Source organism: Pan paniscus, chromosome 11, assembly GCF_029289425.2.
Source record: "Pan paniscus chromosome 11, NHGRI_mPanPan1-v2.0_pri, whole genome shotgun sequence".
Classification (NCBI taxonomy): Eukaryota; Metazoa; Chordata; class Mammalia; order Primates; family Hominidae; genus Pan; species Pan paniscus.
The window spans coordinates 75,877,012-75,901,055 of record NC_073260.2 but is presented as its reverse complement, the minus strand read 5'-3'; the positions used below and the strand labels follow the sequence as shown (position 1 = coordinate 75,901,055).

Below are 24,044 nucleotides of genomic sequence, written 5' to 3'. Positions count from 1 at the left end.
ATTGGTGAACATCAATTAAGATTATTTTGATCATATGTAGAAAAGCCAATATTGTTCTATAGACATAAAATTTTACTTTCTCTTTAAGTATTGTTACACTTTTAAGTTTTGATTCTTTGCATATGATAATATCAACCTTTGTTTGATGGAAGCTTCTTAGGCTGGTGCAGCCTAATGAGTGATCCTAAAGTCTTCCATGGTCAGCCTTCCAGTTACTCCTGCTATTCCCTTGTTCTGGGCTCGTAGGAGTCCAGCTGGTAGGAGCCCCAGTTCTTTTGGTATCTCGGTAACTTAATTGTCAGCCACTACGGGGCTAGCTGCTAGTCATGACTGGCATAAAAAAAAAAAAAAAGAAGAAAGAAAACTATCTTCCTCAATAAAATGCGGGGGACTCTGCTTCTAAAACATAAACAAGTAATAATTTGGAAGAAAAGCTTTTCTCTTTGTGTGGCCTCTGCTCCTGCAAATGTTCATTTCTCTGATTATAATCAGTAGGTTTTCATAAGTTGTGGCCTCATCTCTCTATTCTTCAGTTGTAAGTGACAGAAATTCAACTCAATTTTGCTTAAGGAAAACAACAAACTGCTCTGTTGATAATCCAGGATAGATCTAGCTTCTGATACTCTTGGACTCAAACTCCAAGTGTGCCATCAGGGCTTGCCTTTTTTCCACCCCTTCCCTCTGTTTCTCAGTGTTGTCCTTGTCCTCAGGGATACTCCTCTCTCCATGACTCCCCAGGATGGCTCTGGGTAGCTCCAGGGCTTGCCTTTTTTCTCCACCCCTTGCCTCTGTTTGTCAGTGTTGTCCTCATCCTCAGGGACACTCCTCTCTCCATGACTCTCCAGGATGGCTCTGGGCAGCTCTAGACTCATGTGATCCTAGATCTCCGTGTTTCAGAGGAACAGGGAGCTTCAAAAACCCCTATGGAGTCTTTGAGAAGCCTCGCTCAGGTCACATGTTATTCCTGAAACCATCACCGTGGCCAAGTGGATGGAACAGAGTATGGCTAGGCCTGGGTCACCTGCCACACCTAGAGCTCAGGTTAGGGGTAAAGACAGCCCCATGTCAGCCATATGAAGTTAGGAGGATTCCTCCCCAAAAGAAGGGATGACAGACAAAAATGCCTATGTCTGTGACAATCTGAACTCATTTTTAAACTGTTATTTCTAATATTCCAAGGACTTTGCTAGCATTTTATATGAACTATCTCATTTAATCCTGTTGATAAACTATGTAGTAGGTATTATTATTCTCATTTTCAGATACAGAAACCAAGGCTTCGAGGTTAAGTAACTCACCCAAAGTTGTGTAATGAGAAGTGGCATAGCTGAGATTCAAATAGAAGTCTGTCTCATTTGAGAGCTAGAGGGTCTTCCTGACTTCACTATCTCACCATCTTTTTTCCTGTAGGTTCAATGATTTTAAAATTTAAACTTTTTTTGTGCTTGTATCACCTTCTCCTCTGTCCCTGATTCGACCCCTACCTCCTGAACGTCTTTCCATTTTAGGATTATTAAATCATTGAATATCAGAACTGGAAGGCACCTTACAAACATCTACCCAGCCCCTCCTTTCCAGAGAAGGAGGGGAGATCTTCTGTGGAACCTCCAGGGAGATCCTTTTTGTGGACTTCTGAGTGTATGAATGCTGCCAAATCTGGAAACAGACAAATCAACTCATTTTCATGATGCCCAGACTTGAGTAGCCATTCCATTGAATAACCTGAATCCCCTACATAGAAGGCCTTCAGTAAACACTGCTCTTTGATAATCAAACTAGTTTTTGGCTACAGGATTACTGAAATCATTAACGTTATCCATCTTTCAGAGAAAAAAAAAAAAACAACTAAAACTTTTAAGGAACAGACTGCTTTAAAAAAAAATCTTTTTGGATCGCAAAGTCAGTAGCAAGAAAAACCCTAAGAGTAAAATGACAGTTATTATATTTTCCTGTTCTGTGAATTGTGTGAAGATTAGGGCAAATTAATTAATTATCTTACCTCTGATATTGTACAGGCAAATTAATTAATTATCTTACCTCTGATATTGTACAAAGTTCATAGGGCTAAGTGCTATGGCTCATGCCTGTAGTCCTAGCACTCTGGGAGGCCGAAGCAGGCAGATCATTTGAACTCAGGAGTTCAAGTCCAGCCTGGGCAACATAATGAAACCCTGTCTCTACAAAAAATACAAAAAATAAAATAAAAAAATTAGCCGGGCGTGCCTGTAGTCCCAGCTTCTTGGGAGGCAGAGGTGGGAGGATCACTTGGGCCCAGAGGGTCAAGGCTGCAGTGAGCTGTGACTGTGCAACTGCACTTCAGCCTGGGTAACAGAGTGAGACCCTGTCTCAAATAGATGAATGAATGAATGAATGAATGAATGAATCTGTGGTTTATGAGTATTGCAAAGACACTAGATAGCCAAGGAATGAAGTCAGATATTTGTGGTCTGGAACAAGCTGTGTTGATGTGCAATATAGCACTTCAGTCCATGAAGCTGTGTTGACGTGCAGTAGCACTTCAGTCCATGAAGATGTTGCCATCTGTTTTCTTGATTTTGGGGCAGTGCTGTATTGTGTGTGTTGGGTGGTACTGGGGGAGGCTGAGTACTGTGATGCAGGAGCAAGCACCCATACCTGAGGCTACTCAGGCAGAAGACCGATCTCTCTCAGCAGGTAGAAAAATGACTCTACCATTATTTCCCCAAGTAACCAGGTACCTAACTACTTTCAGAAATTTAAAAAAATCTATATAAATGACAACAATGGAGACGAGAAGCAGATGTCCAGTTCTGTCTTCTGAGGTATTTTTGTAAACTCCTCTTTCCCTCTTGCCAAGAGAAATTGGTGGTCTGTTGGTGGCCTTTTAGAATGAGAGTGAGAACAGAGTTGAGAATAATGGAGGAAAATCAAGGAGATAGATACAGACATACAGACATGAAATCGTCTAATCATGAGCGAGGCCCAGGGTCCAGTGGCTGCTGGAGGTCTACTTCTGTCTCTCATTCAGTCCAGCTCAGACAGAGCTGTCAGCAAGAGATGTGCTAGAAGCTGGGAACAGCAAAGATAAATGCTCTTTGAATCTTACTAATGTGATGTCTCAAGCCCCAGGAAAAATCAGACACAGACAAACTATACAACCTAGACACTACACATTCTTAAGTTAATCAGGCCTGCTAACCAGACACTGTGGAGAACTGGGCTGCTTATCTTTGCCCCTGTATAAGAAATAAGGAATCCTTAGCAGTTGCTTGATTCTAAAGTTAGAGTAAATGAAAGGCAACAGAAGGATGATTCAAAACACATGTCAAAAACCAAGCCAAATGTGGGTGGGTGGTGAGGGCAGATTTCTCAGAGGTTCTAGACCATGATAGACAAAGAGAAGATTGCCTTTCCCCAAAGAATGTATCTTAAGTGTAATTTTCTTTTTTCTTCTTTTACTTTTATTTTTACTTTTTTGAGACGGAGTCTCACTCTGCCCCCCAGGCTGGAGTGCAGTGGCACTATCTCGGCTCACTGCAAGCTCTGCCTCCCGGAGCCATTCTCCTGCCTCAGCCCCCAGTAGCTGGGACTACAGGCACCCGCCACCATGCCCGGCTAATTTTTTGTATTTTTAGTAGAGACAGGGTTTCACCATGTTAGCCAGGATGATCTTGATCTCCTGACCTCGAGATCCACCCGCCTCGGCCTTCCAAAGTGCTGGGATTACAGGCGTGAGCCACCGCGCCTGGCCAAGTGTAATTTTCTATGACATAAATGCATGTATCAGGGTCCCTTAGAGGACCTGATGCTTGCTAGTGGTGGGAGCAGCGGGGGTGTCTGAGTAAAAAGGTTTGACTCCTTTACTATAAGCAAAGGAGGTTTGCTTTGATCACTAACAAAATGTAATTGCAAGCTACTCTTTCTTTTGTTTAGTTTATTACATAAATAATACATGAGTTTGTTCACACTGTAAAGGAATCTAAATAATGCAGACAAAGCTCAAGGCCTTTTTATACCCTCATTCAAATACCAGTCCTTTTTCTAAATAATAAGTGTACCAATGAGGTGTACATTTTTCTAGAATTTTCTCCTTGCTCTTTTTGGTATGTACTAGAAAGATACAATTTTGTTTTGTAAGTTTAAAAAATATATTTATTGTTCCTGCCGGGCATGGTGGTCTGCAATCCCAGCACTTTGGTAGGCCAAGATGGGGGGATCACTTGAGTCCAGGAGTTCAAGACCAGCCTGGGCAACATAATGAGACCCTGTCTATACAAAAAAATAAAAAAACAAAATTAGCTGGGTATAGTGGTGTGTGCCTGCAGTCCAGCTACTCAGGAGGCTGAGGCGGAAGGATTGCTGGAGCCTGGGAGGTCAAGACTGCAGTGAGCTGAGATCTTAACACTGCACTCCAGCCTGGGTGACAGAGCAATACCCTGTCTCAAAAAAAAAAAAAAAAAAAAATATATATATATATATATAGAGAGAGAGAGGGAATATATGTTTATAGTGTGTGTGTGTGTGTGTGTGTGTGTGTGTGTGTGTGTGTTAAACTTGTTTTTCCCCCATGTAATAATATGTCTTGGAGTATTTCCACAGCAGCAAGTATATATATCTTTTTCGTTTTTCATAGCATAAAGAAATATGAAATATGAAAGCCCCATTGCTCATGAAGCTGTTTTCTGAGAGAGGTTGACCAGCAAGCCACTCTTCTGTTGCCATATTCTCAGTGTGAAATCATTTCCTCTATCATATTGAGATCCTGCATTCTACTTAGATAAGTTCCACACACTCTGGGTTCCGCATTTTGCAAAAGAGAGATGTTAAGAATGTTTGGTGTTTCCTTTCAGATTGCCTCATCTCTTTCGTCTCTTTTTTTTTTTTTTTTGAGACGGAGTCTAGCTCTGTCGCCAGGCTGGAGTGCAGTGGTGTGATCTCAGCTCACTGCAACATCTGCCTCCCAAGTTCAAGCGATTCTCCTGCCTCAGCCTCCCGAATAGCTGGGATTACAGGCGTGTGCCACCACCACACTCGGCTAATTTTTGTACTTTTAGTAGAGACGGGGTTTCACCATATTGGTCAGGCTGGTCTTGAACTCCTGACCTCGTGATCTGCCCGCCTTGGCCTTCCAAAATGCCGGGATTACAGGCGTGAGCCACCGCACCCAGCCCTCTTTCATCTTTTATTTCAGGGGTAGAACCTCTCCTTTTTTTATGGCTTCTGGTAGCTTTGGTTAATATCTTACTACTCAACATGTGGTACACAGACCAGCAGCACAGCCATCACCTGGGAGCATGTAGAAATGCAGAATCTCAGGCCCCCTGAGTCAGAATCTGTGTTTTAGCAAGAATCCCAGGTGATTTGTGTTTTAAGTTACAGATGCGTGGGTTAATATATGTTGTGACTCAAAATCACAAGATTATATGTATCTTTTTTCTAGGGGTGAGGAGGTAGGGCTGCACAGTTACCTCTGATAGTAGAAGCTCTCTTTATTGATCTTCTCTTAACTAATGTACTGAACTAAATGACATTGTCCACTCTACCCTGTAACGTATACTCATCGTTAACCTTAGCTGAATGCTGACAGCCAGCCAAAAACTCTCTAGACTGAACAGGTGTGTACATATGGATTCGCTGCATTTAATGTTTGCCAAGTATCAGCTGTGTTTGCTCCCAACCTATTTAAATCAATTGTACATGTTAATACAATTACACAATCTTGAATAAACTGATGAAATAGGACTAAGGTAGTTATTTCTAAGATTAATGCTTTGGAAAGACAAGAAAATGAAATGAAACATGCTCTCAAGAAAAATATGCTCTCAAATTAGGATAATACAGCTATAAAAAATTGGCAGACTTGTAAAAATGTAGGAGTCTGTGTTCAGATTTTTTTACATATGTCTAAGTTTTTATTCCACATTAAGGAAATTGAAATTAGAAATGGAAAATTAAATTTTTTATGTATGGCTGCAACAAAGAATTTGGAAAGCTCCTATAAACCCATGCTTTTAAATATTTTAAAAGAAAAAAATATTTTAAAAGACCTTGGTTCTACATGAAAAGATTATAAATGGATGCATTATTTTATGTTTGAATTCAAATAAGATCGTTTTATTTTATTTTATAATAAAACATTTCTTTTTAACAGTTTACCTCTTTAGCCAAATTTTTAATTAACCAACTCCTTGTCCTAATCATATCAGCTAATATAAAAAATATACAGTAGAAGAATGCTACTGTATACCTTCATTTCTAAAGAGCCAAGCAAAGTAGAAGCAAGAATTTTATACCTTAATGGACTCTGGCTTTTTTTTGTTGTTGTTGTTGTTGTTTGTTTTTGATAGATAGGAACCTGAGGCTCAGAAAAATGAAATGTCTTGCTTTAGATAAAAATGTGGTTCTCAAATTGTGGTTCCCAGACCAGCCACATCAGCATCACCTGAGAGCTCGCTAGAACTAACAGCCCCAGACCTACTGAGTCAGAAACTCTAGAAGTGGGGCCCAGGTGTCCGTATTTTTAGAAGCCCTGCAGGTGATTCATGAGTTCAGCTAAAGTTTGAGGATCGTTGACTTAGATCACATCCTAAAGACAGCACCTGGAGAACCCATTGCTCCATTACACTCTCTGGTTCGTTTGTCCCACACTTTCTCCAAACCTGAGAGTTCTTTTAATCAGAAATTCTGTAGCTCCATAATTTAAACAATGGCTGCAACAAAAGAATCTTAGGGCAAAAAGGACTATTTCTAACATACATAAGGTAGAAAGACAATCTCCAAACTGTCCCTGAAAATGGATTATTCTAATGCCCTAATTGACAAATAAACTTACTGTTAATGGAGTTGTAGCTGTTGGGTCTTGGCTGCTGCTGACTACCATCTATGTATTGAGGGCTGATTGTGTGAGAGATCCTAAGCTAAGTGTTTTATACATTTTCTCATTTTATAAGTAGGTTATTATACTCATTTTCCAGAGGAAAGAACTGAAGCTTAGCATAATAAGTAACTTGCCTAAAGGTGCAGAGATAACAGGCTGTGGAGCTAGGATGTGAGTCCTGGGCTGCTGTATTCCAAAGCCTATTCTTTTAAGCACTACATTTTATTATTTGCTCATTTGGAGAAGTTAGGGCTGCTTATTTAAAAACACACATACGCAAATATGAACCAAGTTTTTGGAATTTATATTTTTCCCCAGTGACTATCAAAGTTCAGTCAATGACTAGAGAATAGAAGCTGGAATCACTGGTGTAGAAACTATGTGTAGACAATACAAATTGAAAATATTTCTTTATGTCAGTACAGACTCCTGTTCTCCACCCTACCTGCACATTAATCAATGGACCTCCTTGAAAAATATACTGATACCCAGGCCTCACCCTTAAGCCAATTAAATTTAAATCTCATGGGGTGGGCTGTGAGTACTTGTATTTTTTTTTTTTAACAGCTCCCTGGGTTATTCTTAGGTATAGCCGGGGTTGAGAATGGATTGAGATGTGAACATACAGGTTTAGATAATTCAGGCCCAGAAATGGGTTTTAATGGGTTTTGATGAGTTTTTCCACATAGCCTAAGTTATTGGGCAAAGATGCTGGTAGCCTGTTATCAGGCTAGAATGCTAGCCATTCATTGAACAGTTGTAATGCCCCATGAGTGTGGCATAACATAGCTATACCCTCAAATATCTGCCATATTTTAGGTTACCATTATGGATATAAAAGATAGATTTTTCAGGAATCCTAAATATAAGATTTGGCGTTTTAAAATGCCCTGTTTAAGGCCAGGCGTCGGGGGGCTCACACCTATAATCCCAGTACCTTGGTAGGCTGAGGCGGGCAGATCACCTGAGGTCAGGAGTTCGAGACCAGCCTGGACAACATGGTGAAACCCCATCTCTACCAAAAAATACAAAAATTAGCCAAGCATGGTGGCTTGCACCTGTAGTCCCAGTTACTCGGGGAGGCTGAGGTGGAAGGATCACTTGAACCTGGGGGCAGAGGTTACAGTGAACCGAGATCACCCCACTGCACTCCAGCCTGGGTGACAAAGTGAGACCCTGTTTCAAAAAAAAAAAAAAAAAGCCCTGTTTACCCATAACTAAGTTGGAATAATAGTACAACTTTGCTTGACAAAAAAAAAAAAAAAAGAAGAAGAAGAAGAAAGAAACAACTCTGGAAAATACCTGGGTAAACTTCATTTTCCTGGAATAGGAAGTAGATGTTTTATAAAATCTTGGCTCTTTCTTTTAAACCGTCCTGCTGTTTTCTTTGTTTAAGAGAATCGAAGCGTGGTTTCATTTATAAGCACACAAATCTAAACTAAAAGACAATTGATGGAAAGATTTTATTTTTACTGGCTTCGAAAAAGGAAATATTTGGCCAATTAATAAAAAGTATTCATGTAGATGCTCCCCATCCCTGATTTACTTTTCTAGTTCTCCTGCCTGTTAAACCAGGCAGAATTAACCATGTGTCTTGCTTTATGTAGTAAGATTTCTGAAACAGTTGAGTGTGACTTGAATTATTTTGTAAGCTCCTAAGAGTCTCCTGCTGTTTTTCTGTAAAGCAGTGGTTCTTAACTGGGGTGATTTTGCCCCACAGGGGACATATTTAGTTGTCATAACTAGGGCAGGGAGCTTGCTACTGGCATCTAGTGGGTCAAGGCCAGATATGCTATAAACACCCTATAAGGTACAAGACAGCCCCCACAGCAAAGAATTGTCCAGCCCCAAATGTCAGTAGTGCGAAGGTTGAGAAACCCTGGTCTAAAGTTATTACTTTTTATCTGTTACGAATTTAGATTTTTTTCTATATTTGGCTTGCTTAGAGCCCTTCTATAAATCACTCTTGTATAAAATAATGACAATTAAATTACTACTCTTGTTCCACCAGAGTGAGCCCAGGTATTCTCTGCCTGGAAGGCTGGGCCTGTAGAACATTTCAAATTTGTATTTAAAGCATTTTAATGCCTCATAGATGGTACTAATAGCAATGGAAGTTTGACAGTTATAGTGGAGATTTGAGCTTCTGAAGACTTCAAGGGCCAAAAAGAGAAACACCCTCATGTTGACCTGAAAGAATAAAGATTAAGGAGGCTTGACTGCTTTTTCCTGGATTGTTTAAATAGTACAATGTATTTTCAATTGATTCAGCATAATTTTCATTCTCTAAGCTTAACACTTATAGATTTATCACTCCTCTTTTTAATACCCTCCTTAATTGGAGCGTAAAATAAAAATTAACATGAAAATAAAAGTTAACTAAATTATCTCACTAAACTTATCTTTCCAAGCATCATGATTCTCCCTACAACTAGGCTTGGTTGGTTGGAACTAAAATGGGGCTTTGGGAAAGTATCTGATGAGTGTGCATGTGTGTGTTAGAATGTATGTGCGTGTGCCTGTGTATGCGTGTTACACCTTCGTGCTTGATGTCTAAAGTGCCCACCTATGGGCTTATCTGCTCAGCATCCCTCTTCTAGGAAGTGACTCTTACCCACCAACTTTGTTATAACTGGTGTGGTGTCTGTGATTTGTGGTCTTTCCAATCTACCTCAATTGTTTTGCCCAGAGATAGGCACCGAACCCAAGTGGGAACAACCAGAGTTCTTTCTCCAGGGTTTTCAAACTCATGACCAAAAGGGAGTCATGACTCATTCGGCAAGGTCTACACAGAGATGCTGCAGCCACCTGTGGTTCCCACCGTGTAGAGGATGCCAGTTGGCTGCAGGACAGCAGAGTGCAGCCAGAAGAGGTTGGAGAGGCAGGACGACCTGCATATCCCTGGCAACCCCTGCCCTTCTCCCAGTGCGTGCTCGGGCTCTTCTTGGCTTCTGTGGGAACACTCCCCAGATCCTGCTGACTTCTTTCTCTACTTAAATCAGTTACAGTTAAGTTTCTGTGACTTGTGACTGAGACAGTCATGACAGCAGCATCCTTACCTGAAGAGGGATTCCTCCAGCTTCTCAAACACAGCCATCTCCAAACAAAAGTAAAACCACAAACCCCAGAGTGTATCTGTTTTCAGGAGGGGGTTTCTGGTAATTAGCTTAGACTGCAACAAATGGTACACACAGACTGCTGGCTCTGCATGTGTGCTCCAAGATTGGTGTTTACCCTATATATGCCAATTTAAGAATGTCATAAAGTTTATCAGTGAGCAAATGGAAACGAGCAAGAACACATAGATGGGTGGTGAAAGGTGTGTGCCTTGATAGATAGATTTTTTTTTTTAAGACTTCAAAAAAAACTAATTACTTTCATTGGGTTGATAGCAAAGGGGGCACAACCATATTCCCCACTTAAGCTTGGCGATGGTTGGGTATTTTTAGCAAATGAGTTGTCAGCAGAGAGGCTTCATTAGACCCATCAGGATATCTGCCCATGAAGAACGAATCCCAAACTGTACTGACAGTTTCATTGAGCCAAAATGATGAAGCACCTCTGACAAGAGCCATATTGTGCTCCCCATGCAAGGAGCGTGAGGAACAAAAGAGACAGTTTGATCTTCATTTGGTCAGGTTAATATTGACACAGCTTAGAAAAATCAGAAGTGTGTGCAATGCACACGTGCAGAAAGTGCTCTGGAGACTTGCCTCGTGGTTTCCATAAATCAGAAAGGGGAACCCAGAGAGGAAAAAAGGTTTTCCTGCTTTCTTGAAATTGGGTTCAAACTAGATGATTTATTTTTACAAAGGAAAATAAATAAAGCTGTCATTGTTCAGGCTTATGGCTCAAAACAAGCCAACAGGGACTTTTTTTTTTAATCTATACATAATTATAGAAATCATTCATTATTATTATTTTTATCTGGGAGCTAGAGTGTAGCCCAGGTTCTACCATTTCAAAAATAGAGCATGGCTAATGAGCGGGGTTTCATTACATGTGTGTCCTGAATTATTCGTTCCCATATAGAAATCCTTATAAACATACGGAAACAAAAAGGGGCCCTTAAAGGAAACAGCAGTCTAGCCCTTTCCTTGCCAAGCACTTAAGTCCATCCAATAGAGGAAAGTTTTCCTGATTATGGGTCTGTCCTTAAAGAAAATGTAAATTAGGCTGTTAGTTAATGAGGTGATGACTTCTTTGTCTTTGATTGGTTGTGAAACTCCCCCATTCAAGTATTCAATCTATTATTAACTGCTTGTAAGAGTGCCTGGGACCACTCTTATTCCAGGCCCCACTCTCTGTCTGTGTAACAACAGTGCTTCTTTATGGAAGATAGGATGGGATGGAAAAAGATGGGAAAGAATTTTAACTCCCTTATTTGAGGTGTGCCTGAAATCAGCCCACTTCATTTCAAGAAGTTCTTTTTGTGTGTGTCTGTGTGACAGGGTCTTGCTCTGTCACCCAGGTTGGAGTGCAGTGATGGGATCTCAGCTCACTGCAACCTCCACCCCCAGGCTCAACCAATCCTCCCATCCCAGCCTCCCCAGTAGCTGGGACCACAGGCATGCACCACCATGCCTGGCTATTTTTTTTTTTTTTTTTGTATTTCTATTAGAGACAGGTCTCACCATGTTGCCCAAGCTGGTCTCGACCTTCTGAGCTCAAGTGATCTGCCTGCCTCAGCCTCCCAAAGTGCTGTGATATAAGCATGAGCCACCGCGCCCAGCCTGATTTCAAGGAGTTCTTAACCTGTGCTTTCAGATGAATTATCTCCCAAACATTTCCTGTCTCCCTTCATTAATGATATGCTGGCCGGGTGCGGTGGCTCACGCCTGTAATCCCAGCACTTTGGGAGGCTGAGGCGGGCAGATCATGAGGTCAGGAGAATGAGACCACGGTGAAAGCTCGTCTCTACTAAAAATACAAAAAGTTAGCTGAGCGTGGTAGCAGGCGCCTGTAGTCCCAGCTACTCGGGAGGCTGAGGCAGGAGAATGGCGTGAACCCAGAAGGCGGAGCTTGCAGTGAGCCGAGATCGCGCCACTGCACCCCAGCCTGGGCGACAGAGCGATACTCCATCTCAAAAAAAAAAAAAAAAGAAGGATATGCTTATAGGAGGTAATAAATATTTGCTCCATGACAAGAAAGCAGTGATTTTCAGTTTTCAATAAACATGTTATCTCCCCCTCTATTCTTGAATTCTTCAACTCAAAAGAGGGCATCACAAGAGCTTTTGCTTGAAGAACTCTTGGTTTTTCTTTTCATACTTACGACATGCTTAACCTAAATCAAGCATTTGCAGATGGATGACATTATTATGATTCCTTTCATAGTTGTACCTTAATGAGAGGACTTCGCTTTTACAGTCTTCTGTTAAGAAACCTGCTAAGTCAGGAAAAAAACCAAACCAAACCAAAACTAAGCCCCTTTAGCCTCTCTACTCCCCTCTGGCAATTCTAATTTCTAGTTTCTCTGAGTTTTTGAACGAAAGTCAGCTTATATTGGGAGCATCTTTAGATAATAAGATTTGTACATACTGAATGGTAAAGCAGGCTTCTTCCGTTGCTTGTGTGTCTAAGCTACCAGAGCAAGAAAGTCTACGTGAGGATACTTCTGGATAACCAGTGATTATGCCACATCTCCTGTTTTCCCTCTCATTCCCTGTGTACACTTGCATGCCCAACTTTTCAAAAGTACATATTACTGCAAGAATATCACAACATTCTTCTTTATAGAAGTTTTGGGTTTTTTCAATTTTAGGATCTTACATATAGTTAACAGTCACCCTACAGTTCTATTTTATAGAGCAGATGAATAACTGGAAATTGCTCACAAAGCATGGTAATGTTCGATCTTCAAAAGACGTAAGCAGCGCATTATTGTTAGCAATTGTCAAAATCAAGGATGTTGCTTGCTTGTGTGTAGTGACAAGAGAGAACCAACACCAAATTGAAATAAATGGAGTAGTTAAAAACTATTTTTATTAAAAACTGAATTAATCAGTAATATCTTTGGTGAGGAGGGATGTTCTCATTTAAGGATAACACAGGAGTGAAAACATGGGCTCTGAAGTTAAACTAACCTGGGTTTAAGTCTCATTTGTCCCACATACGAGCTGTGAGCTGGGTGGCATCAGTTACTTAATCTTCCAAAGCCTCCATTTTCTCAATGCAAAACAGAGACCATGTTACCTATCTCACAGGGGCATCTTAAAGTTTAGATGAGATGATGCAAAGTACTTAACAGAGCACTTAATGCAGAGGCAATACTTAATTATGTCAGGCAATATACTATTGACGTAAATGAAGATTATATTGGCATTTATATGTGTTACATATTCATGTACATATTGTAGTAGTTTTAATTTTCACAAAATATTTTCACAAAAGGGCTCTCTTTTTAGCTATGAAGAATGATAATATGTACTGTCTAACTTTCTTTTCAAAATATGATGTCTAATATAGTTTTAATAGACCCAGTGAATTTTTACTACTATGATGCTTTGGCTGCCTCATAAAAACAAAAACAACAGAGTGTAGGCTGGGCGCGGTGGCTCACACCTGTAATTCTAGCACTTTGGGAGGCTGAGACAGGAGGATCACTTGAGGTCAGGAGTTCAAGACCAGCCTGGCCAACATGGTGAAACACTGTCTCTACTAAAAATACAAAAAAAAACAAAAAATAGCAGTGTGTGGTGGCACACGCCTGTAATCCCAGCTACTCGGGAGACTGAGGCATGAGAATCGTTTGAACCTGGGAGGTAGTGGTTGCAGTGAGCCGAGATCACACCACTGCACTCCAGCCTGGGCAATGAAGAGAGACTCTGTCTCAAAAATAAAAAAGAACAATAGAGTATAAATAAATGACATCTGGAAAAAACATGGAAAATATCTTTGCTTACCAATTAAAGAGTGTACGAAAAACAAAATAAATAAAATCTCTTAATTTATGCATGTGGTGTTCTCATAAATCATTTTCCTGTCAAAATTATCAGACTTTATTATTGCTGAATGTTTTAAATATTACAATGGAATTTTGGTTGCATAAATCATAATGCTTTCAAGTTAGAACATTTGTGTACATACCTCAGCATTTTTCTTATATCTCGATTTTAAAAAATAGCCCTCATTCTAGAAATAAATCCATGCAGACTGTAAATGTCAAACTGTACTCTTAAATTTCAGTAACTCAGCAGTCCAGGCTGGCCACTGTGCTTGCAAGGTAGTTAGGAATTGTCACACTGTGTTTGTAAGACTCACTGTTCCCAAAAATGCAGCCGTACACACTGGTGTTTTAATCTTGGTAATTATTTTTATCTGCAAGCATTTTACTACAAGTGACATATACTCACTTGATTTTTCCATTTCCTGCAAAAACAAACAAACAAACAAACAAACAAAAAAACCCAGAAATAACAAATCTGGGAATTGCTTGTCCCTGACATTAGAAAGTAATTTATTCTTAATAAAAGTCTTACTCAATATATTTCATCTGTAATTTGTGAGGAAGACAACACTATAATAGGTATAGTCCAGAATGCTTGACCTATGTGGGAAGTATTAGCACCAGGAGTAAAATTCACTGAAGGTCATTTGGCCCTTGGAGGTGAAACGGTGGAAATGATGAAAAAGACTATTCATTGTGATTTAGCTGAAGGAAAAATCACTATACATTTTTTTAATGCTTTAAAAGCTGTTGTTTGCATAGTGGCAGACAGAAGCTCATTCACTGAGTCTAACTTGGAATTAAGGATAGAAAATTTGATAATGAGATAAACACTGACCTATCAGTAGGTTTTATACCTTACATCTTTTAGACGGAGTCTCGCTCTGTTGCCCAGGCTGGAGTGCAGTGGCGCGATCTCGGCTCACTGCAAGCTCCGCCTCCTGGGTTCACGCCCTTCTCCTGCCTCAGCCTCTCCGAGTAGCTGGGACTACACGCGCCCGTCACCACGCCTGGCTAATTTTTTGTATTTTTAGTGGAGATGGGGTTTCACCGTGGTCTCGATCTCCTGATCTTGTGATCCGCCCGCCTCAGCCTCCCAAACCTTACATCATTTTTATATGAGTTTACTTCATATTTAACTTTGTGCAACTTCCTCCATCATCTCACATCTAAGAATTTTACATGTAAATCACTTAAATGACTTAAAGATGTGTGTGATTATTATTTGAAAGTTCACATATATTACGGAGAACATAAGGCAAAAATTGTCATAACCAGTCCCCACAGACAGAATCTTGCAAAAGTACTTTCTATGAATCAGATTAATCCCATAAATCCTGAGAATAACCTAAAAAAAATAATAAAAAACAGGAAAGGAAAGAGGCTTAATATTTATTGTCTACTATATGTCAGGCACTTGACCAGTCTTTTATATATGTTTTTAATTCTCACAACAGTCCTATGAGGTGAGGGTTTCCAGATGAGGAAACTAAGGCTCATGAAAATGAAGTAACTGACTTGAGTCACCCAGCTAGTGAGTGTCAGAGCGAGGGTTAACCTCATGTTTGGCTGACTCATAGGTCTTTACTACCTTGGCATGAGCTCCCTAAAATAATGGAGAGACACAATAAGGTTTCAGAATAGCAATTTGGCTAAATTATGACAACTTTAATATCAGTGAATCTTAATATCCATTGTATATTAGAATTCAATACATATTATTTGAATACATCTAGAAATGACATTCGACTTTTATGTGGTTATAAAAATTATCTTCCACTTAACACTGTATCATGAGTGTTTTCCTGTGTCATTAAGTATTCTTTGATAGCATAACTTTTAATAGCAGTTTAACAATCCTTTGTGTGACCATTCTATGATTTACTTAACCATTGCTCTAGTGTTGGACATTTAGATTGTTTGTAAGTTTTAGTTATTAAAGTAATAATCCAGTTAACAGCTTTGTCCACAAATCTTTGTGTACATATATGATTATTTCGTTAGGATATATTTCTAGGCTGGACATGGTGGCTTATGCCTCTAATCCCAGCACTTTGGGAGGCCAAGGTGGGAGGATCATTTGAAGTCAGGAGTTCAGGACCAGCCTGGGCAACATAGTGAGACCCTGTCTCTACAAAAAATAAAAAAATTAGCTGGGCATGGTGGTGCACGCCTGTATTCCCGGCTACTTGGGAGGCTGAGTGGGAGAACAGCTTGAGCCTAGGAGGTTGAGTCTGCAGTGACTCACGATCATACCATTGCACTCCAGCCTGGGTGACAGAGTAAGACCCCATCTCTGAAAAAAAAAGGAACATATATTTTTTTAATCTTTTTTTTCTTTTAGAGAGGAGCTCTCACTATGTTGCCCAGGCTGGTCTCAAACTCCTAAGTTAAGTGATTCTTCTGCCCTGGCCTCCCAAAGTGCTAGGATTACAGATGTGAGCCACCATGCTCGGCCTAAAAAAAAGAATATATTTCTAAAAAAAAGTTTGATAGTGCCCATTTGGAAATATTTACCAATAATAAGAAAAGAAGAAAATTTGTGTTATTAAAGGATTTCTTTGATTAATGAGTTCAGATCTATTTATTATCCATTTGAATTCCAGTTGTGAATTGTCTTTTATGTTTTGTAACAGTTTTTCCATTGGTATGTATCCTTTTTTCATCGATTTATATTAACTCTTATTCTTGAGGACATTAAACCTTTTCCTCCTAGCTAAAAAAAAAAAGTAATAATAATAATTGCATTGGGAAACTTTCAGTAGGCTTTAAGCAGGAGAGTGTCATTATTCAATTTATATTTTTAAAAGCTGCCTCTTGGGGAAGGGGTGGAAAAAAATAAAATAAAGCTGCCCCTTGATGCTATGTGGAGACTACATTACTGAGAGACCAGCTGTGATGCTGCTGATAAAGTTCTGGCAAGAGATGATGGTGGCTGTGGCTAGGACAGCAATGGAGATGAAGAGATATTAGAGACGTGTTTAGACTACAGATATATTTTAAAGGCAATGTTAATAGGATTTGCTGGTGAATTACGTGAGAGATGAGGAAAAAAACAATCAAGGATAATTCCTAGATGTTGGGTTCGAATAACTGGGTAGACGGTGGTGCCATTTAATAAGACGGACACAACTGAGGAGGCGGTGGGCCATATTTTACTTGAGATACTTATTAAACAGCTACATGCAGATCTCATGTGCATGTAGATTCTGTCATCAGTGGCAGACAAATGGTTTTAAAGCCATGTGGCTGGGTAAGATCATCAAGGAGAAAGTGGAAAGAGAGAAGAGAAAGGGGACAGGAAACAAAGTTGGGTGTGAATATTTGGAGGCTTAATAAGGAAGAGCAACCAGCAAAGGCAACTGAAGGGCAGTCGATGAATCCGGAGAAAAACAAGGTGTGTGGTGTCAGGAAGGTGAAGGAATTAAGTGTTTCAAAACAGAGGGAGGGTCAATCTCATGGAATACTGTAGAGAATCAAGTAGGGTAAGAAATGGAATGTTATCTTTGGATTTGGCAACCTCGGAGTGCTTGGTACTTTTGAGAAGAGAGTTTCAGTGAAATGACGGAGCCAGATCCCCCACCGGAGGAACTGAGAAGACAACAGAAGGTGAGCATGTGTGAGTGATGCAAGAAGAGGGTTTCTGTCTCTCAAGGATATCCACTGAAATGTTTACAAGACATTCTTTACATCACTTTTGTTTCACCCGATGCACTGAAGCTACCAGCAGACAGCATAAAGACTGCCTTTTTCTGAGCAATGAAAAACGTAAAATAGGATATTGTGAGAATGAAAGGTTTCACTGCATCTGCACTTTCAGCCGTGAATGGAGTAATCTATGGGGCACCATCACTATCACTATCTTGGTTTTGATATTAGTTCAGGTACAGCAGTATTATTTCTGTTTTCCTCCTCTGGGTTATAATGAGCATCAACTTCTTTTAGGATTCTTGGGACCTACACCTTAGCTTTTTTGACCAGGAAATAACAAAGGCTTTTTCTCCCCACGTTTCCAGGCTTTCCCACTCATTCTCAAACTAGAAATTACTCAGACAACAAGACACGTGACCTCTAAAAATGTTTAGTCATCGACCCTTCGGAATCACGAGTGACAAAGGGCTGTGACAGGGAGCAATTGCCATTCTCCCTAACTGCTGGCATTAGTATGAGATTTTGCCAGCCAATTCCCAGTTGCAATGATTCATAAAGTAACTTCCTAAATTCCATGCAGCAGTTATAGGCTGGGGTCACAAATGCAGAAGGTGTGTGTGGCTGGTGGGGGGGGGGGGTGGTAAGTTCAACGGGAAGTGCTTTTATTGTCTAAATCCTTAGTAAATTGAATGGGAGATATATATGTATGCACGTATATAATTTTAATTTAAGCGGGGGGAACATTTTGGAGACATTTGAGCAGATTAACAAATAGTATTTGTATACATGTAACTAAAACAGTAATTTATCAGGTAGAAGGCAGATGGGGGGGAATAAAATGCCAACCTGTATCTACAGTTGGGTTGTGTTGATGATGAAGTGCTGTTTATTCAGGGCCAGCCTAGCTTGTCAGCAACATAAGAGCCACCGCAGCACATGACTCCCTGCGTAGCTAGAAGACAATAATAAATTATCCCCTATGCAAACAGCACCGGCATAAAAGCAGAACAAACACGCTCTGCCTCCTGGAATCCTGAAGATTCTCACTCATTCCCTTGTTTAATTCTGTTTTAAACATGAAACTCTTGACATTATCCCAAGGCCAGTAAGATCGAATCTGGCTTGGAGAGCTGATGAGAATCTGTTTTAGGGTTATTGTAAAATGTATTTTGTTTCTCTAACTTGCCTAGGTGATTCAAATAGTTTTTTGATTTATCAGCGCTTCATTTGGTCCTGTGGAATTTGGGGTCACCCAGAGGAAAACTGAGCTAGAGCACTTGAGGGACATGATGAAAATACAGTCTCTGCAGCCATAAAAAAGGATGAGGTCATGTCCTTTGCAGGGACATGGATGAAGCTGGAAGCCACCATCCTCAACAAACTAACATGGGAACAGAAAACCAAACACTGCATATTCTCACTCATAAGTGGGAGTTGAACAATGAGAACACATGGACACAGGGAGGGGAACAGCACACACTGGGGCCTGTTGGGGGGTTGGGGGGCGAGGGGAGGGAATCTAGATGATGGGTCAATAGGTGCAGCAAACCACCATGGCACACATATACCTATGTAACAAACCTGCGCATTCTGCACATGTATCCCAGGACTTAAAACAAAATTTTAAAAATAAAATTAAATTAAAAATAAACATACCTATACCATTCTGAAAAAAAATAAAGAAAAAGAAAATATAGTCTTGATCCAGTGCCCAACCTGCTAAATGAGAACCTGTAGCAAATCGGCCCAGAAATGCACACCCTAAGGGGACTTTTATGATGAGGTTGCCATAGGAACAAAGAGCTGGCAGTGTGAGTCAGTACAAGTCCTGTGACAGTGCTGAGAGAGTCCAAAGGACTGGTCTGTAGGAAAATATATCAACTAATAAATCCCTCTCTGGAGTAGTGCTTTTCAGATTTCAACGTGCATTCCAATTCCTAGGATTGTTGGAAAATGCAGATCCTGCTTCAATAGGTCTAGTGTTTTGCCGGAGACTCTGCATTGCCAACAAGATGCCTGGTGTTGCCAATGCTTTTGGACTTGAGTCCATCGAGGTCCTAGAGCCATCAGTTTAACACAGAAAAATTAAAACAGTTTGGAGATCAGCCGGCATTTTTGAATAGGAAACTTTCCCCAAGTGTGGCTTTGAACAGTGTTGATTCTACTGATTCTTAATCTTATGCTCAGATACAAATAAAACCTGCCTCCTCTTGTTTCAGTGACCCGGCCAGGAGTGTAGTGAGAATTTTGTTATATGTAAAAATCTCTTAGAAATGTGTGTCTTCTTTCAAGGGTTTATAAATGTATTTGGAGGCCTTTATATACATGACGAAAAATATTTAGAAAGGAAAACTGTAAGGCTTATTGTGCTGAAGCCTTCAGTTACTGGAAATAAGATGTAGTTAGTTGTAGTCTCTTTTTATTTTTTTCAGGGCTATATCTTTTTTTACAGTTCATAGTGGCTACAAGTTTAGCAATGAGGTTCTTGATTCACCCTCAATGATGGTTTGAAATAATTTTATCTGTTGAACACACATTGTATATGAGTTTTGATTATTTAAAAAATCTCCTTCTAAATATTTAATGTCTATTTCTATTGTGGATGAATTAATTTTTTAAACATCTACTTAAAGATTGTTATTAGGCCATTTGGAAAATAAATAAAAAGCATGAAAGCTGACAGTACACACTTTGGAACACACACTTCCAAAAGCATATGTTCCAAACGCATATGACGTATATGATCATAAATGTCATTACAATAGATCCTTGATGTTCATCAGCATGAGAATAGATCCTGAGACCTTTGTGGATTCGTATGTGCAATTCCTTGCAACCAAAAAAGGGAAAGTGGCCCAGTAAGATGCCAGATGAGAGTGGCTGCCTTGGAGTAGACAGCAAAGCCTCCTCGAAACATGGAAGCCCGTGATGGGCGGGGCCTGCCTGCCTACCTACCCAGGGTCTTGTGTACCCTCTTCAGAGCCTCACAGACCTTGAGATTCAACTCAGCAGAATTACAGAGTACGGGTATGATGGCTATTTGAAGTGGCTGATAAATAGTCTAAGCCACAAATACCCAATCCACGAGTTTCAAAGAATGACCACATAGACATTAATGTGGGTATGGGGAAATCTGCAACTCTCTGCACGGCATCGTTCACATCTTCACAGTGGCTGTCCTAGGAGATGTGTGTGGCACTTCCACTTTCTGTGGCACACATTTCTGTGTTGTTTTAGTATCTTACCCGTGACAGGCATAATTCTGATTGCTATTATAATCAGAAAAAATGAACAGAATTCTTTAAATCCCTTGAGCGCACATCATGGTGTTTTTTGTTGAGTGACACAATAGACTGTCAGTTGATGAATTATGTGGTATGATCATATATGTGCTAGGATAGATATATATGTGGACTATGATAGAAGATTATGGATGATGGAGCACAGGTTGATTTTGTGTACCTGTCTCTCCAGTCATCCGACAAACATTTCTTGAACAACTAGTATATGCCAGGCATTATGTTAGGGGCTAGCATATGTTCTTCACTGTACTTCTTTAAGGAAGAGAGACACCCACACAGAGAAAGTGGCTCTCATTGTAGTTAATAAAACTCAAAGACCGGACCGGGTGCGGTCTTACGCCTGTAAGCCCAGCACTTTGCAAGGACGAAGTGGGCGGATCAGTTGAGCCCAGGAGTTCGAGACCAGCCTGGGCAAAATGGCAGAACCTCACGCCTACAAAAAAATACAATAAATTAGCTGGGCATGGTGATACACACCTGTAGTCCCAGCTACCTGGGAGGCTGAACTGGGAGGATTGCTTGAGCCCAGGAGGCATAGGTTGCAGTGAGCCGAGATAACGCCACAGCACTCCAGCCTGGGTGACAGTGTGAGACCCTGTCTCAAAAATAAATAAATAAGTACATACATACAGTAAATAAAACTTGAAGCAGCCAGAACATTTTTACAAATGATGTGAGCCACATCTGGGTAATCTGAGGTATTGGGATCCCTTTCTGCAATTATTCATTCCTCCACAGCTGCCACATAGAACAAGCAAATCTGACATCACAGCTCTTTTAAAAATCTCCCAGAATTCTACACTGGAATAAAGATCACCCAGTAAACTCAGCTATGTTGATTCGTAGGAATTTCTCCTTGGAGTTAATAATAATCATTAGGAAAAAAATACAGGAAGAAATAACTTCCTCCTATTCTTATTGTGATAAATTGTAACAATAGCAGACATTCGTATATAGATCCTATAAGCGACAAGAGGGAAAATAGGATTTGCAAATTAAGCATCTGAATAAATATTTTAGAAAAAAATGTTTAGGATATCTGTTCTTTGTCTAAACTATTCTTAAAAATGGCAAAAACTCCTTTCTTACATGGTTTGGGAAAACAAACAAGCAAAGTGTATTTTAAGCCATTGCATGAAAGTTTCCACTCTTTCTCAAAGCAAACTGTATTTCACTTGCCTTAAATAATAAATATCTCTCCTAAATACATCATAAGACTGGACAAATTTGTGGAACAACTCCCCACAGCTGGGCAGTTTGACATTAATATCAAATTTCCTGTTGTCGTTTCAGAATTGTCTATTTCACAGCAATATTACCAGTGACTTGAAAGCATTTACAGACAAGTTTGGTTTTGATGTCCTCATCCTGTTCTCCAGCTATCTGTCAGAGGAGCAGCAGCCGAGACGACAGATTGCTGTGTACTCAGAAAACATCGAGCTGTGCAGTCAGGTGAGCCCCTCCTCTGACCCCGGCATGTTCCCTCTGTCCTAACCTGCTGGCTCTCAGAACACATAGTGCAAGACAGAACAGATTGGTGGCTCATGAGCAATTAGCCCCAGAGGTAGAGTCCTAGAGGTTTGAGTTTTAGGAAATGATGGGGGTACTTTTTACATTTGGCCTTTTAAGAAAGCCCCAAAAGCATTTCTCTTCTTGACTGAATCCATAGTGCAAAACATTAGCTCTTTCTCATTCCCAAAAGAGCAAGTTCTCCTTTGGGTGCTGTTTTCTTCTAGGACTGCTCTCTGATCATAACTGACAAGGTTTAGCCCCTGTCCCAGGACCGGTTTGGTGCCCAGTGTTTAAGACCTGGTGATCTGATGCTTTAATCAAAGTTAGTTTGTCTCCAGGTACCAGAACTCTGACTAGGTAATCAGTTATCCTCCAGGTTGATAGCTGAGTCTTTTAACCCAAGGCCTAGGAAATAAAAAAAAAAGAATTAGATAAATTAATCAAAATAGGCCATCGGATATACCAAGCCAGGTGTACTTAATAACTAATATGAGAACATACATGATTCATTATAATAGGAGTCACACGGGGCCCCGGATGCTTCATTACTTATTTCTCTTCACTAATGGATTCAATTCCTTATGTATCCATGGGTGGCTAGAGGCACAGTCTCTGCCCCTTTCTTTTCTACATCCTCCTTTCTGTCCCCCAAGAGCTCCACTGTAGCTCTCTTGACCCATGCCTATGGGTACTCTCGGGCTCTCTCAAGTCCGAATGTGAAAGAGCATCTCCTCCTCTGACCTGCATCACCAGCCTGTGGTTTTTTCATCACTTTCCTCTGCATTTGGTTTCAAAGCTGAATTTCATCTTTGGTCACTGGCTTCCCAGGGACGGGGTTTAGGCCTTGGAAGCCTACAACGTGGTGGCTTTCAAATCACTTTTAGCAATAGACCCCTTTTTCAAACCAATGTGAAAATTGGTTCATTGGAAACAGACAAAAGTAGAAGAGCAGATGAAGGAGTTAAAAGCTCTTGAGTTGACCCCAGTCCTCCTCTCTTCTCCCCACCCACCCTCCCCATCCTAGCAATAGCCAGAGGTGGATCCCTGGAATCTTAAGCAACAGAGTCCTGGCTCTGGCCTAGCGAGTTCCTCTTGGCCTGTGTGGTCACACCACTGGCCGAGTCAGCCTTTGCAGCTAGGCTGCCTGGGTACAGAACTCAGGCTCCAGCACTTGTTAGCTGTGTGTTGCTGGACAAGTTATTTAATCTTCCTGTATCTTCATTTCTTCATTTCTTTATTCATAGGAATAAAAAGAGTTCCTACCTTGTGGAATTACTGTGGTGATTAAAAGAGATAATGATCATAAAACCCTTAGAACCATGCCTGGCACATGAAAGCACTCAGTAAATGTTAATTAGTAGTAGTAGTATCTATGTGAGCTCCATGATGGTAGTGGTGGTGGTTGTTATTATTATTAATTTTATCTCTACTAATCCTGTGGGGCCATTTCAAAGGCCCAGCACAACAAAATACTCCTGACATTCCCTAAAAATCAGAAAGCCGTAACCCAGTTCTGGTCTCACACTGACCATCCATCAGTGTCCCCTTGCCTCCCAGGTTGGCTTTGCCTGTTTTGGGCTCCATGCCTCCGTTACCTGGGGTGAAAGGGACTGAGGGGTCCTGAGTGCTGTTCGGAAAGGTCAGACCGCGGGAGCATCTTTGTCTTTCCTACTCTCTCTTTTGCATTGTGAAGCTATCAGAGGTTCAAGCAGCCCTGGCTGCCCCCTCCCAAACAAGAGCCTGTCTCCTGATATTGTCCCCTTATTCCAACACTT

At 40.5% G+C, this 24,044-nt stretch overlaps 1 protein-coding gene across 8 annotated transcripts in view; it reads left to right on the top strand.

Annotated features, from left to right (window-relative positions):
- The window catches only part of PRUNE2 (prune homolog 2 with BCH domain), a 294,626-nt gene that overhangs the window by 170,344 nt on the left and 100,238 nt on the right, over window positions 1–24,044 (top strand). For all 8 annotated transcript variants that reach the window (XM_055091918.2, XM_003811462.6, XM_055091920.2 and 5 more), the window contains one exon: window positions 22,051–22,209. In XM_055091918.2, coding sequence (XP_054947893.1) covers window positions 22,051–22,209 — 159 coding nt within the window. The remainder of the gene's footprint in view (window positions 1–22,050; window positions 22,210–24,044) is intronic.